Source organism: Aquila chrysaetos, chromosome 6, assembly GCF_900496995.4.
Source record: "Aquila chrysaetos chrysaetos chromosome 6, bAquChr1.4, whole genome shotgun sequence".
Taxonomy (NCBI): Eukaryota; Metazoa; Chordata; class Aves; order Accipitriformes; family Accipitridae; genus Aquila; species Aquila chrysaetos.
Genome location: NC_044009.1, coordinates 48,043,294 through 48,056,209, shown reverse-complemented (window position 1 = coordinate 48,056,209; position 12,916 = coordinate 48,043,294). Strand labels below are relative to the sequence as shown.

General features: G+C 34.1%; 1 protein-coding gene across 8 annotated transcripts in view; it reads left to right on the top strand.

Moving 5' to 3' along the window:
- Positions 1-12,916, top strand: part of LRP1B (LDL receptor related protein 1B) — a 759,343-nt gene that overhangs the window by 635,493 nt on the left and 110,934 nt on the right. For all 8 annotated transcript variants that reach the window (XM_030018329.2, XM_030018325.2, XM_030018333.2 and 5 more), the window contains 4 exons: positions 319-404; positions 3,986-4,108; positions 7,769-7,950; positions 11,322-11,521. In XM_030018329.2, the coding sequence (XP_029874189.1) occupies positions 319-404; positions 3,986-4,108; positions 7,769-7,950; positions 11,322-11,521 (591 nt within the window). The remainder of the gene's footprint in view (positions 1-318; positions 405-3,985; positions 4,109-7,768; positions 7,951-11,321; positions 11,522-12,916) is intronic.

Here is a 12,916-nt window from a genome sequence, read left to right as displayed (position 1 = left end):
CAAGTGGTATGAAATATATTTCAAATTTAATCTCTGACATTAAATTAGGATAAAATACAGTATGGTTCCCATATTGCAAAGGCAAAAAAATTAAATTACATTGAAAGATATACTAATTGATTGCTTTGTTCATTTTTATACTGCATCATTGATCTTTCTTGGAACATTTGAATGTTTTAAATATTTCTTTCATCCATAACATTGATCAGAGCATGTAACATTTATTTTTCAAACCATCTGTATTTCAGCATTGTATTCCTGATTTTCCATAAATTAACGTAAAAGCTAGTCTAATATATTCTTTCTCCCGGGGTTTAGATGAGGAACCTTTCTTAATTCTGGCTGATCATCATGAAATAAGAAAAATTAGCACTGATGGATCCAACTACACTTTGTTGAAACAGGTATAATCATAGTACCATGCTCTAAGTTTAACTCAATACTTTTATTCTTTTCTAAAGCGTGCAACTGACAGAAACATCATCCTACAATTGGCATTGTATGCACCATAGAACAACTGCAGTATCTTCAGAGTTTTTATAATATTTTAAATTGACTATTTTATCTGAATTTGACATGATTAAGGCTCAGGCAGTTGTTTTGTCAGTCATTCTGAAGTACTAAAAAAATTGTTATTTGTGATCCTCTTCCATCACAATATGTTTTGCACAATTTGTATATTTCAGTTTTCCAAAAAAAAGCTCCAAAAAACTATTTGGCCATGTATTCTTTGGGCTACTTACTGTCATAATCCAAATCTATTTTTTTGATTTAGAGAGACAATTCCAAGATTTACAGTATTACAATACTTGAACTTATATCTTTGGCTAAATCTAATTTTTTTAATAATTACTTTAAATTATAACGGGGAAAAAAAAAAAACTTATGTGAAAAAACCTACAAAAAGAGAAAGTCACCCAGTAAATACAGAGCTGTCATTTTTAGCAGTTTCTGCTCTGCTTCTGTGCTTCACCTAAGTGTAGTTACTTACCATAGATGAGAGTTCCAAAATATGTTTTAATAAAAACATCTGTTTCCTTGAGTACTAATTAATCAATTGTAGAAAGACTAGAAAATCAGTTATTGCCAGTCAATATCGTTAGGCTTTTTGTGACTTCTTGTGTCAGTAAGCTGTGCATCTTAATGTCACAAGAGAGGTGCTCAGGTCTTCACAACAGTAATTACAAAATTAACCATCTTGCATTAAACATTGACTTTATTTAAGCATAGCAAGCATTATGTTAAAGTCTGTTTGTTCTTCTGAAATCCTTCTGACTACCTCTCATTTACATCTCACTGCCTCTCTCCTCTTTTGCTGGTATATCTATTAATAGAAGCCTGGGAAAAGAGGGGAGCAACAGTAAATTTTCTTTATGGTTGGTGCTGACAGATTGTCTCAGAGCTTCATCAGTCTTGACTTTAATGGACTCCTCTTCAGTACATTAGAGACCATGTAGCTCCAGCCATTGAAGAGAACCTGTGTTTTCCATATCACATTAATTCACTGGTCTAATAAATACCTCTGCTGTTGAACCTACTGGCCTTTGATCCTACAAATACAGCATTTTTAAAAGCATCCAGATTTGAAAGCAAAAGAGGGAGCTATACCAGCAGAACAGGTGGGCTGTCTTCCTCATAAGGACATCTTTTTGTCCTTGTAATGTTACGATGGATCAGCTCTTTCTTACACATCTACTAGATGAAGGCAAATACCAGAGCTGCTCTGGCAAAGGAGCAAAACCACCTTTCTCTGTGTATTTGATCTGTGCTTTGCCATTCTAACAGTTGTTCATATAAACTCAGAGTAAAGGAGCTGAAAGTAGGAGCTCATTCAGTCTTCTCTGAGTTGCTACAAGCCAGCTTTTTCCTCCCCCTTTTTTTTTTCCTTCAAATATACATAAACAGTACAACTGTTTGAATTGTGTCTCATGTATGTTCTTTGCCTTCCATCTCCTTCACTCCTAGTCATCAAAATCCTTAGGTTTTCCATAGGCAGAGTAGATAGAGAGAATCCTCTTCCTCATTATTTGTGATTTTTATTAATTGGGGCACCAAGGGAACACAAATCACGGCCTAGGGTACCATGTGCTGTGTGTAACAGAAACAAACAAAACCACAGGTTTGAGATGACAGACTAATGCAGCTGATGCCATTTGAAAACTTCCCTATTCCTTCTAAAAGCAGATTACATGAGAAATGACAAAGAATTACGCTAGGAGGACTTAAACGTGACGTGTAGATCACAAAGAGGAGATGTTGTCTGGACAGAGAACTCTATTGCAGATGTACAGAAATAATTTTACCTCCAGTTGATGTTCTGATAAATATTGGAACTAAACTGACCCAAAATAAAACATTTGACACCCAAGACTTGCAGGCAGTCAATTCTATTTATTAGTCTGGATACTTAAGAAACTTTTACAGTGTTGTAGAATACGTAGATATAAGGCTAATTTTTCACAAATTACTGACTTTGATTTCTACAATGTTACAAATTTTTGGTAGTTTTTTGTATTCATTCACCTGTTGTCTCCTTTGTTAAACATTTGGGGTGGGGGTTTATCCGTAGATGCATTTATACTAATAGTAAAAAAAGAGACAGGAGAAGTGTTTTGCAGCACAGTTATGACTGACAGAGCTGCAGTTGGTTTTGTTACAACACTGTGTGTATGGATACATGATTTTTGAAAATGAGAGTGGTCCTCCAACACTGTATTGTTTCAGGCTTTCTTTAATGGTGGTTTGCGCAGCCTAATCACTCTTTTCCTCTACATTTTGATCAAAAGATAGATTTACAGTATTACACTGCAGTAGTTGGCAGATGGCAGATAAGCAGTGTATCACTTTCTGTACAATTAAATATTGTTGTTCTTAGTTGTTTATTTTAGAGTTGGCTAGTCCAGCACATCCCCTCTGCAACCATGAATGACATTAACGAGGGAAGTTGCTGATCTACCTGAGAATAGAATGTCATTGGGCTGATAAAGGAATTGATTAACTGATCCTGTGGTTTTAAAAGGAGTGCAGACTGCATCCCTTCTTTTTACCACTGCTGCTCCATCTTGGACTGATAACAACATCTTTGTGTATTAAGAATAATTGTGATTTCACTACATATCAGAATGATAAGCAGATTATGGGGCAAGGCTTTCCTATTCTCAGATAAGGAAATAAGAGCCATCATCTGAATGCAGCACCTTTCTTTCTTATCTGCCATTTGGGATGAAAAGCCATTATTATATGACTGCTCTTTCCAACCTGTAGGACTACCTCAGATCTGATCACCACTCTTTCTTACAATGTATTGGCTTAGTAATTGGAGCTAGAGGAGACTTCCAGATGCCTGCTGGATCTCTAACTTTCACACTTTATCTATATACTACCTCTGTGCGTGTGTGTGTGTGTATACACATATATATATGTACACAGTGCCTATAATATAGCATCTAAGAATTTAAAACCTCCTTATTCAGGAATTAAAATTAATGCTTTTTGGAACAGCACAGTTTTGAATTCCTGATTAATTTATATTAATAATGAAATGCTTTCATTAAGTGAAGATAATAAATTTTATGCTATTTCTGAGTTTATTGTTACGAAATGAATGTCATCATTTGCCAAAGTAATGCCAAAGGTAGTAATTAACAGAGAAATTGAGCAGAAGTTAAAGTATTTACTACTAAAGTTCATTTTAATAATAGGAAAGAAAAATACAGAATCTTCCATTTAGTTTCATAACGTCATCTCTATTTTTGAAGTGAGATAGTTCTTTGTCACCATATTTATTTCTGTTACAATTTTTATCTTATTCTGACTGTTTACAAGTAATGTATGGAAAAATGAGAGAGGGACTTCAAAAACATGCAGTCAGTAAAATAAAGCATTTTGAATATTACATGCAATGTATTTTGCATTCCGAATGCTATCTGACAGTCTGTAGTCAAACATTTGAATAAATAGACTTTTTTTTTTTTTCTGTTTTTAGGGGCTGAACAATGTGATTGCAATAGACTTTGACTATAGAGAAGAGTTCATCTATTGGATTGATTCCAGCAGACCAAATGGCAGTCGCATAAACAGAATGTGTTTAAATGGAAGTGACATCAAGGTAATTTGGGATTAATAATGTCACTACTAGAATTAAATTTTTTGAGTATTTTGGGAAATGCTCCTTCATGCTTTTAACCCAGATTGTGAGGTTTTGGTATATGCATACAAACACAGCATGAGCTAGCAAGTCCTAGTAAAATTTAATTGCATTTGTATCTTATTTGAAGTAGAGATAGGGACTCAGAGGACTGTATTTATCAGCTAAATTCCTTATGACTTAATTGACAGTTGACTGAATTGGCAGTTCAGTGTGGTTTACAGGACACCAAAACAAAAATAGGTATAATTAGGTGTCAGCCGTGTAAATACACTGATGTGTTATTTCTTTATATACTATTTTCTGTGATCTTCAGTTTGGTTTTGTCTCATCTCCACTGCACTGATAATGAAAATAACTCAGTGTCTTTGCTGTGAATAATCCAGGGTAAAGCTGCGCTCCCATTTCTGCACAGCCTGTTTTGCTTCTGTAGTGGAATAAGTTCACAAATCCACTGTTAAGCACAATTGTTGAATTACAGGAACATTTTTCCAGAATTTGTGATAAACAGTAAGGAATTCTTCTTTGCTTATTCTCTTATGTCTGACCCTCTTAAACATGGAACAAATGAGCAGTAACATATTCTGTGAATTTTGTTCCCTCATTGTACACCAGTAAATTATGCAGAGACAAAATAATTCTATTTTTCATTTGCAGCTTAGTCCATGGACTGACACATCTTCAGAGCACACTGAGTTTAGTCTTTTTGAGGGTTAAGGTTTGAAACTGACTGACATCAGTGAACCTTGTTTACATCCTTCACACTGAAATAATTGTTCTTAGAACTTAAAAAAAAAAAAAATGGGTGAGTGTAAGTTATGGCACTGTAATTCCATTGGGGTAAAGCTAAAATCCAGCATGCACTCAAAAGTTCTAGTGAGTGCCTACAAAGATTTTTCCTGGAAAAAATAGGACACAGGCAAGTGTAGCATTCAAAACCCATTAAATACTTGAATCATATTTATTGCCTTTAAACATTTTGCAAAGCATCCTATTCAGCTTCTTGTCCATTCTGGATGAATCTGTATTTTGTTATTTTAGGGAATGTTTTCAGGACTGGGGATGACCCCAGACTTTCTTTCTAATCTTAACTATTTCAAGAACAAAGAATTTTTCCCAGTGAAAAAGTTGTAACTGCCAGGTGGGAGAGTATAAAAAAATGCCTATTGCTTTCTAATGATTTAATAATATTTTCATTTTTTAAGGAAAGGTTTCAGAAATTTGAACAAACAGTAGAAGAAAATCAGGTTGGGAGCATGCAGGATATTTCTTTTTTTCCTTCATTAATATTTTGCAGTTTACAGAATGAGTGTTATGTTGATGGAGATTTTACTCAAATAGGATGCCAAATTCAAAGCAAAAATTTTGAAAACAAGTACATTTAATTTTCATAAGAATATTTGGCTTTTTCGCTGAAAAACTTGGCCCGGGTTTGGCCTCTGAAAGCTAAGATTATGTGCAAAAGAATTATACATTGTAGCTGTCTTTTATCCAGTGCCAAATGATAACTTTATGTCTCTTTGACTTAGATTTTAATAGGTTACTATAGCATATATTTAATAATTGATTTTACAAATAATTAGTTTCCCAGCAAACCTGTTTAAATATTTTAAATTTTTTTTTGTCACGAAAGAGAGGTTTTATGGTTGACAGCCTTTTCCCCTGAAGTATGAATTTCTTATTTCATTTCCTTCATACTTCTTGTTTTACTATTTACTATAAATAAATATACTGTTAGTGTAAATGATACTATTTGATACATTAGCTAGGATTTCCCTTTTAGAAGATAGCATACCAACTCTAGCTTTCTTGCTCTGGGAAACCTGATGACATCTCATTTTTCTTCTGCATCTGATCACGGAGGAGATATTTATACAACTGAAGCAACAAATTTTCACATAGATGTGTTCAAACATTAACATGGTGGTTTAGGTATAGTATTGTACATTCAAATGAAATCTGTTACTGGAAAATGCTGTAGTAAGCTGGATTGTGTACATTAAATGTCACACTGGTGATCTTGGTGAGCTTAAAGTGACTCTCCAAAGGAAAAGTCATCAGAAAAGAGAGTCTAATTACTTTGGTTGATGCTTCTACATAGTGTAGCAGACCTATCCATTTCTACGTGAAGTGTCCCGTGTTGCAGTGCAGCGGTTGCTGCAATTACACATTTATAAAACAGTGAAGCTGGTAGTGCTAAGGAATTAGAAAATAAAGTGTTTTATTCATATTAAAAAATTGGTGCATGCCTGGTTTTAATTTGAAAAACATTTTATGAGGTGATAAATAACATACTAACCTGAAAGGGTGCTTTTACATATTCATGACTGTAAAATTGGTTTAAAGTATCTCACAGTATCCCTTCTTGTCTTGAAGGCTTTTCAGTATCCTCAAATGGTAAATAAAATTAAAAATAACACATTCAGTTATATATATAATCAGGTTTACATCTAAAGTTTATACTCTATTGCGCATGCTTTTGGTGGTGAAGATGACAGTAAATTAGAATGTACACTACAGTAATAAACCCATTATTAGTACTTAGGAAATCTCAAATATTTTCAAGTACTGCTCTCTGATTCCCCCCCCACCCCTTAAGTTCTAGTTGCACAGACCTAATCAGGATGTAATCAGGAATAGAATAGGTCAGAATAGACCTTATCAGGAATAGAATTTTTAAGCTTAGAAGCTGGACTCTAATGATTGGGAATATTCAAATGTCACTCAACACTTAACATGAAGTACTCCCAGCCAAGCAAGATCGAGTCATACAATCATGATGAGATTTGTAATCGTGTATATTTAGAGGCATTTCTTCAAGTCTCAGAATTACTCAAGTCATCAAAAACCTTGAGAATAACACATCCCTGTCAGTAGAGCATAGGCTTTCCAGTAGGTCAGTAAATTGCTTCCGTCTCTCAGTTTATTCCTTAATAATGTTGTCCTTTTGAAATGTAACTAATTCTTAGAAAGTTCCTCTTTCTTCTGCCACATGAATGTTGGAAATAAGAGCACGGTATTTACTTTCCAACTAGGTAATCTTTTTGCCCGAGTTGAGTGCCTTTATGGTCTATCTGTCACGATGACTTATGGCAGGCACTACTGTGATATTAAAATGAAATATATGCTGATGTAGACTGGTGAGAGAAATGGTGAGCTAATAAGCAGATTTGTTTGACGGCATGCTATGGAGGGAGAAGCCTCATCTCCATTCGGTTCTGTGAACAATAAACAGAACAGTAAAGGGAAAAATTTTTATTTTTTTTTAAAATGAAAACAAAAGGAAAATTAGAAACTTAAGATGAAAAATGAAAGATACAGACTTCTTAAAAGTTAGTGCATAATGCAGGGAAGTTGAAGATTTGATATATATATATAACCTCATGGTATTCTCCATTCTCCCTTACTATAAGGAAAGTGTCACGTTTTCTTAGTTACTTAAGAAGTGTCATTACTTCAGAAGTGTCAGTGTTTAACAGGGAACGAGACCTATTTTTCGCATGTTGTATGTGACTGTATCATATATCCAACTTCTCAGTATTTTGGTATTAGTAACTCTTGAATTGTTGTTCCTTTTCCCAGTATTTAGATGAATAATTTATGTAATTTTTGCTTTTCTAGGTAGTCCACAATACAGCTGTTCCCAATGCATTGGCTGTCGATTGGATTGGGAAGAATCTCTATTGGTCTGATACTGAAAAGAGAATTATTGAGGTGTCTAAACTCAATGGCTTATACCCTACCGTCCTTGTGAGCAAAAGAGTGAAGTTTCCTAGAGATCTGTCCTTAGATCCTCAAGCTGGGTATGAAGCAGCCATTTTGCACTAATTCATATTTAATCATAATTTTATATTTAAATATGTGTATAAAAAACAAAGATAGGAAATACTAATTAGTTTTTTATTATCTAACTTTCAGCTACACTGGATATCAGTAGTCTAAAATGCATTACCAATGCTTACTATATCATCATTACATATAAAATTGGTATAATAGAAAGATAAATGCAGGTACTAAACCATGTTTTGTTATATTTAATGTTCTGTAAATGTTTTCTTTTGGTAGGAGGAAAGCAGATATTTCAAAAAATATCCCTATCTTTTTTAAGAAGTGTGTTACTAAATAACAAAAAGTTCATCTTACATGGAAGACAATTCTTACATTTTGTTTCATTTATTCACCGAAGTGAACTGTCTTGTTAGCACTCTTTTGTGTTACTAGTTTCCAAAATAATTTAGGCCATTCAACTACCACATATTTGAAGACTTTTTTCTGATAGTTTTTGCATGTTAATCGAAGAGTGACAGTGTTTAACCCCGCATAATTTGAAGATAGCCTTTGCCTTTTTAAAATTCAAGTTTTGATTTTCACACATGTCTAATAACTGGACTGATTAATTATTAGACTACATGGAGTTTATTTTAAGAGACTTAGTTTCTAACTTTAGTTTTCAGAAATTTGGAATTATCAACATGCTTGAAAAATTTATTGCAACAACGATAAGAAGTGAGAACTGCTTAGTTAAAGTAGTTTGTTAACTGGTACCTTTAATTGCTAATTTTATTAATTATTGCATGACTTATGATTTATTTATTAATATAAATTTGTGCTGGTATTCTGAGTCCAGTTTTGAGCGCCACCACCATTTTTGATTTCTTGACTGGTGTGAGCTGTAGGAACCATGGACATTTTTTTTCACAGTTATACTATAATTTTAAAAGATTATATTTTTTCCCCATAAAATTGATGTCCTTGAGAAAATTAACCTAATACTATGAATTTTAGAAAGAAAGAAAGAAAGAAAGAAAAGAAATCATCTTTCCATTAACAAACTTATTTAGTATTTGATTTTCACAGAATCACAGAATAGTTGAGGTTGGAAAGGACCACTGAAGGTCAACTTGTCCAACCCCAAGAGATACAAGCCCTTTTTTTTTTTTTTCCTGTTTGGTTGGTGGGGTGGTTTTTTTTTCCAAACAGAAACTTTCCAGCCATTTCAATTTGATCAAAACCAAATCAGCATTAGACTCAAATAAACCACCTAACCACTTCATGCCAGCATCTAATTCAGATGATAGAAGAAGAAAGATTTTATATTCTTGAAACAGAAAATGCATAAAAACATTGAGGTATTTCCTGTTCATGTGACAATATGTGTAGTGCCACAGCCACTGCTCACTGGGTCTACATGGCTCAATATGCAGTTAATGCCTCATAAACAGAGGCCTCTCTATTCACCAGTAAACCATCATCTATATTAACACTACCCACTAAAACATCAGTGTACATTTAATTGAAAGTCATTAAAACCTGGTGAATTTCTAACCAAATGTATTCTCTTAAATAAATATTTATGCTGCATATAATCTTCAAGAAAAATGATACTTTTGAATAGTAATACTTAAATTATTATCTAGTTCCTGAATAAATAAAATACAGACTATGGAAAGTTTGCCCTATGTCTTTTCGGATCTGGATTCCGTATGTAATACTTTCTGTTTTGTGGAACATTAGGATACATTTGCATAAACTGGATGAATAAAACTATTGTAGTGTCTTATAACACTCCTATAGTATCATGGCCAATTAATGATTCTTTTCCATCTCTAAATCCTAAGGTTCAAGTAATCATCTCAAGTGCCAGTGACAGGAGAAAATTGTTGAGTTGGTCTGGGCTCCACCTGAACAAAGAAAAGCAGTGTATTTCCTAGTTAAGAAGTTTAACCTATCTACTGTACTATTTTAAATAGAAAAACCATTTTCTACCAATTCTTAGAACTAGCATTGAATTTTCCTGTAACTGTACCCTTTCTTCCCCATAAAATTTGGCAGGGAGGATCGTAGACATTTCTTAAATGTATTCGAGATACCAATACATGGTATCTGTCTGTGGTTGCCTGGACATCCAGGATATGTTCCCTGTGTATGCAAAAATCAACTCTGCAAAGTTTGTACAGAGAGTCTGAGTCATCCAGGAAGGTTTAGATATGCACAGGCATAATAAACTTTACTGTGCTTCTGCTCAGTGGACAGTATGTGTACAGACTTAGCTTTCCAAGGCCAAGCTCTTTTTTTTTTTTTTTCTTTTTTTTAAAAAATAAATATCTTTGTTTATTTTAATATGAAAGCTGCTGGAAATAAAAACTGTGTTTGCATTTCAATTTCAGAGTTACTGTTTGAAGTAGTATTAATCGTATCTTTGGGTTTTTTTCTCACAAATGAGAAATGCTACATCAACTATATTGCTGATGCCATACAATAGTAATGATATGTTTCCAAAGGAAAAGTTTTCAGTTGGAGTCAGTGGAGAAAGTTCCCTTTCTCTGCTGCTTATGTGGAGCAGGCTCAGTGCCAGCATATTGCACCTGTGCTTTGTAGGATACCTGTAGCTCTTCTTAGGGCCACCATTTTCTCCTGCACACAAATAGCGTTCCAAGTGGCTATTAAGAACGTGAGCTGCATCTGGGTTTTTAAAGCCTGTCCAAAACCTTTCCCAGCTGGAAAGATCTGTCCTGAGGTTCTAAGTAATGGCATACAACATTAGCAACATGCATCCATGTACCGAATAATAGGACTTTTTCTTTTTTTTTTGAAAAACATGCTCTGTATTCTGGCTAAATAGCATATTGAGGAGAAAATTGCTACTCAGCTTTCCAACAGTCTCTCTCAGTGCTTTACCCACTTTTAAGCCCTTCATGTGAGAAACTGTTCTAATGTTTTCGAACTAGTACTTCCTGAAGTGATACGATTTGCATCGTATTACTGTTAACAACAAAACAAGGTTTTGTAATATGTGTTAAAAAAAAAGAAAGGAATATTTGTCATAAGTTTAGTAGTGATGCCATTTTTGTAGGGTATGAGATTCATGAAGTCCAATCTGGGCGGTACTTCAAATCCTAAGGTATCAAGACTAAGCAGTTTAAATGCATTTTTTACTGGTCCATAATTAATTTGATGAAATCACATCTAACATGAGGACTGTCCTATTCAAACCCTTTACATTTAGCACACTCATTTACAGACAGGTCTAGAAAAATCCAAAAATCTATCTGGAAAATGGAAATATTATCAAATAATCACTGATTTATTCTTGAGCTCAACTAAATAAATTAATTATTTACTCTTATTATTTTTGCATCTCTAAACAAAGCAGCTGTTGTATTTTGTTTTATAGATACTTATACTGGATTGATTGCTGTGAGTATCCTCACATTGGCCGTGTTGGTATGGATGGCTCCAGTCAAACAGTTGTCATAGAAACACAGATATCTAGACCTATGGCTCTTACAATAGATTATGTCAACCACAGACTGTATTGGGCTGATGAAAATCATATTGAGTTTTCTGACATGGATGGATCTCACAGACATAAAGGTTGGTCAATAGCTGGGTTTTTTTAACTTGTTTTTTTCTTTTTGATAATTTTTAAATTGAAGGTGCTTTGCATGTTATGTGTAATTAGGTAAAACCTGTACTTTAAAACATTTTTGCAACCTTTATTGATACATTCTTTCCTTTTTATCAGTATTTTAAAAGTTGCTTTTCGTATTCCTTCTCCATTATGAATATTTTTTAAAATATGCAGTAATACAGGTCCATGGAAAAAATGTCAAATGAAAACAGAAGCTCTAGGAACAGACTCAACAATCAGAGGCTGCCCTGTCAATTCTGTATTCTAGTGTATATTTGCACACATGTTCTCGACCAAGTTACAAAGCCAGTGAAACCTGGCTGTTAAAAGTGAAAGGCATATGTCCTGTGTGCCATGTGTCAGAATGTGGCTAAAAGCAGCCTTTTCTCCAGCCTGAGAAAGCCTGGAAATGCCCATTAGTCTGCTCAGCATGAGTCAATAAGGAGACCAGTATTGCAAATGTAATTTGGGGCTTTCCTGGTAGATGGGTAAAATAATAACTTTTGAAATACTTAATGTAATGAAGTAATCTTTATCCCTGTGTTCTGCTTCTCACCTGACAGATAATTAAAAAGCTGGTATCTTTTACCTATAAAGTGTTTTAAAAAAAACCTTTTACACTATGATGAATAGTTCTCATATTCCAAATGGTATGACTAAAGATCTTTCACTTTAATTCGAATATATGAAATACTCAGTATCAGTGTGTTGGGGTTGGGTTTTTTTGAGATGAAACTCTGTAATTGAGCTCCCTTCCACAAGTTTTACCCAATCCTCAGAACTGCTGCTATCCTGGTAAAACTTCATGCTTTGGGCTTTTTTAGGCTTTTATCTCATGCTGTGTGCCTCCAGGTTTTCTCCAAACCACAGTTCATGAAATAACTACTTTATTTTCAGATTGAAGCTTCGTTGTGAAATAAAACAAGAGCAAACAAAGAAAAAAGTTTTCTAGCCCTTGTATTCATGAATAGTAAGTTATAAATAGGTAATGAACAATTCAATGGCAGTTATTTGAGATGGTAGATTGGAGAGACTACAGCAGTAGCTGTGAGAGCTGTAAACATGCCCATTAATCTCAGCATTAACTTCCATGGGTTTTGTAACAAACACAGGACAGTTGTAACCTGCTCACCTAAGCAGTACTTGCATACACATACCCCCGAGTGCCAGCTGGATTCCTGCTGACAGTCTGTTTCTCTGACAGATGAAGCAAAACGCCATACTCCTCTTGATGTTATTCCCTGTGCTGCTATCCTGCTATTTCGTTCTCACACAATTATCTTCTTACTCTTCTTTCTGGATCTTTCAAAGGAAAGAAGTAAATAATAGCCAATGTGTCTCTCTTAGCCCTAACCTGA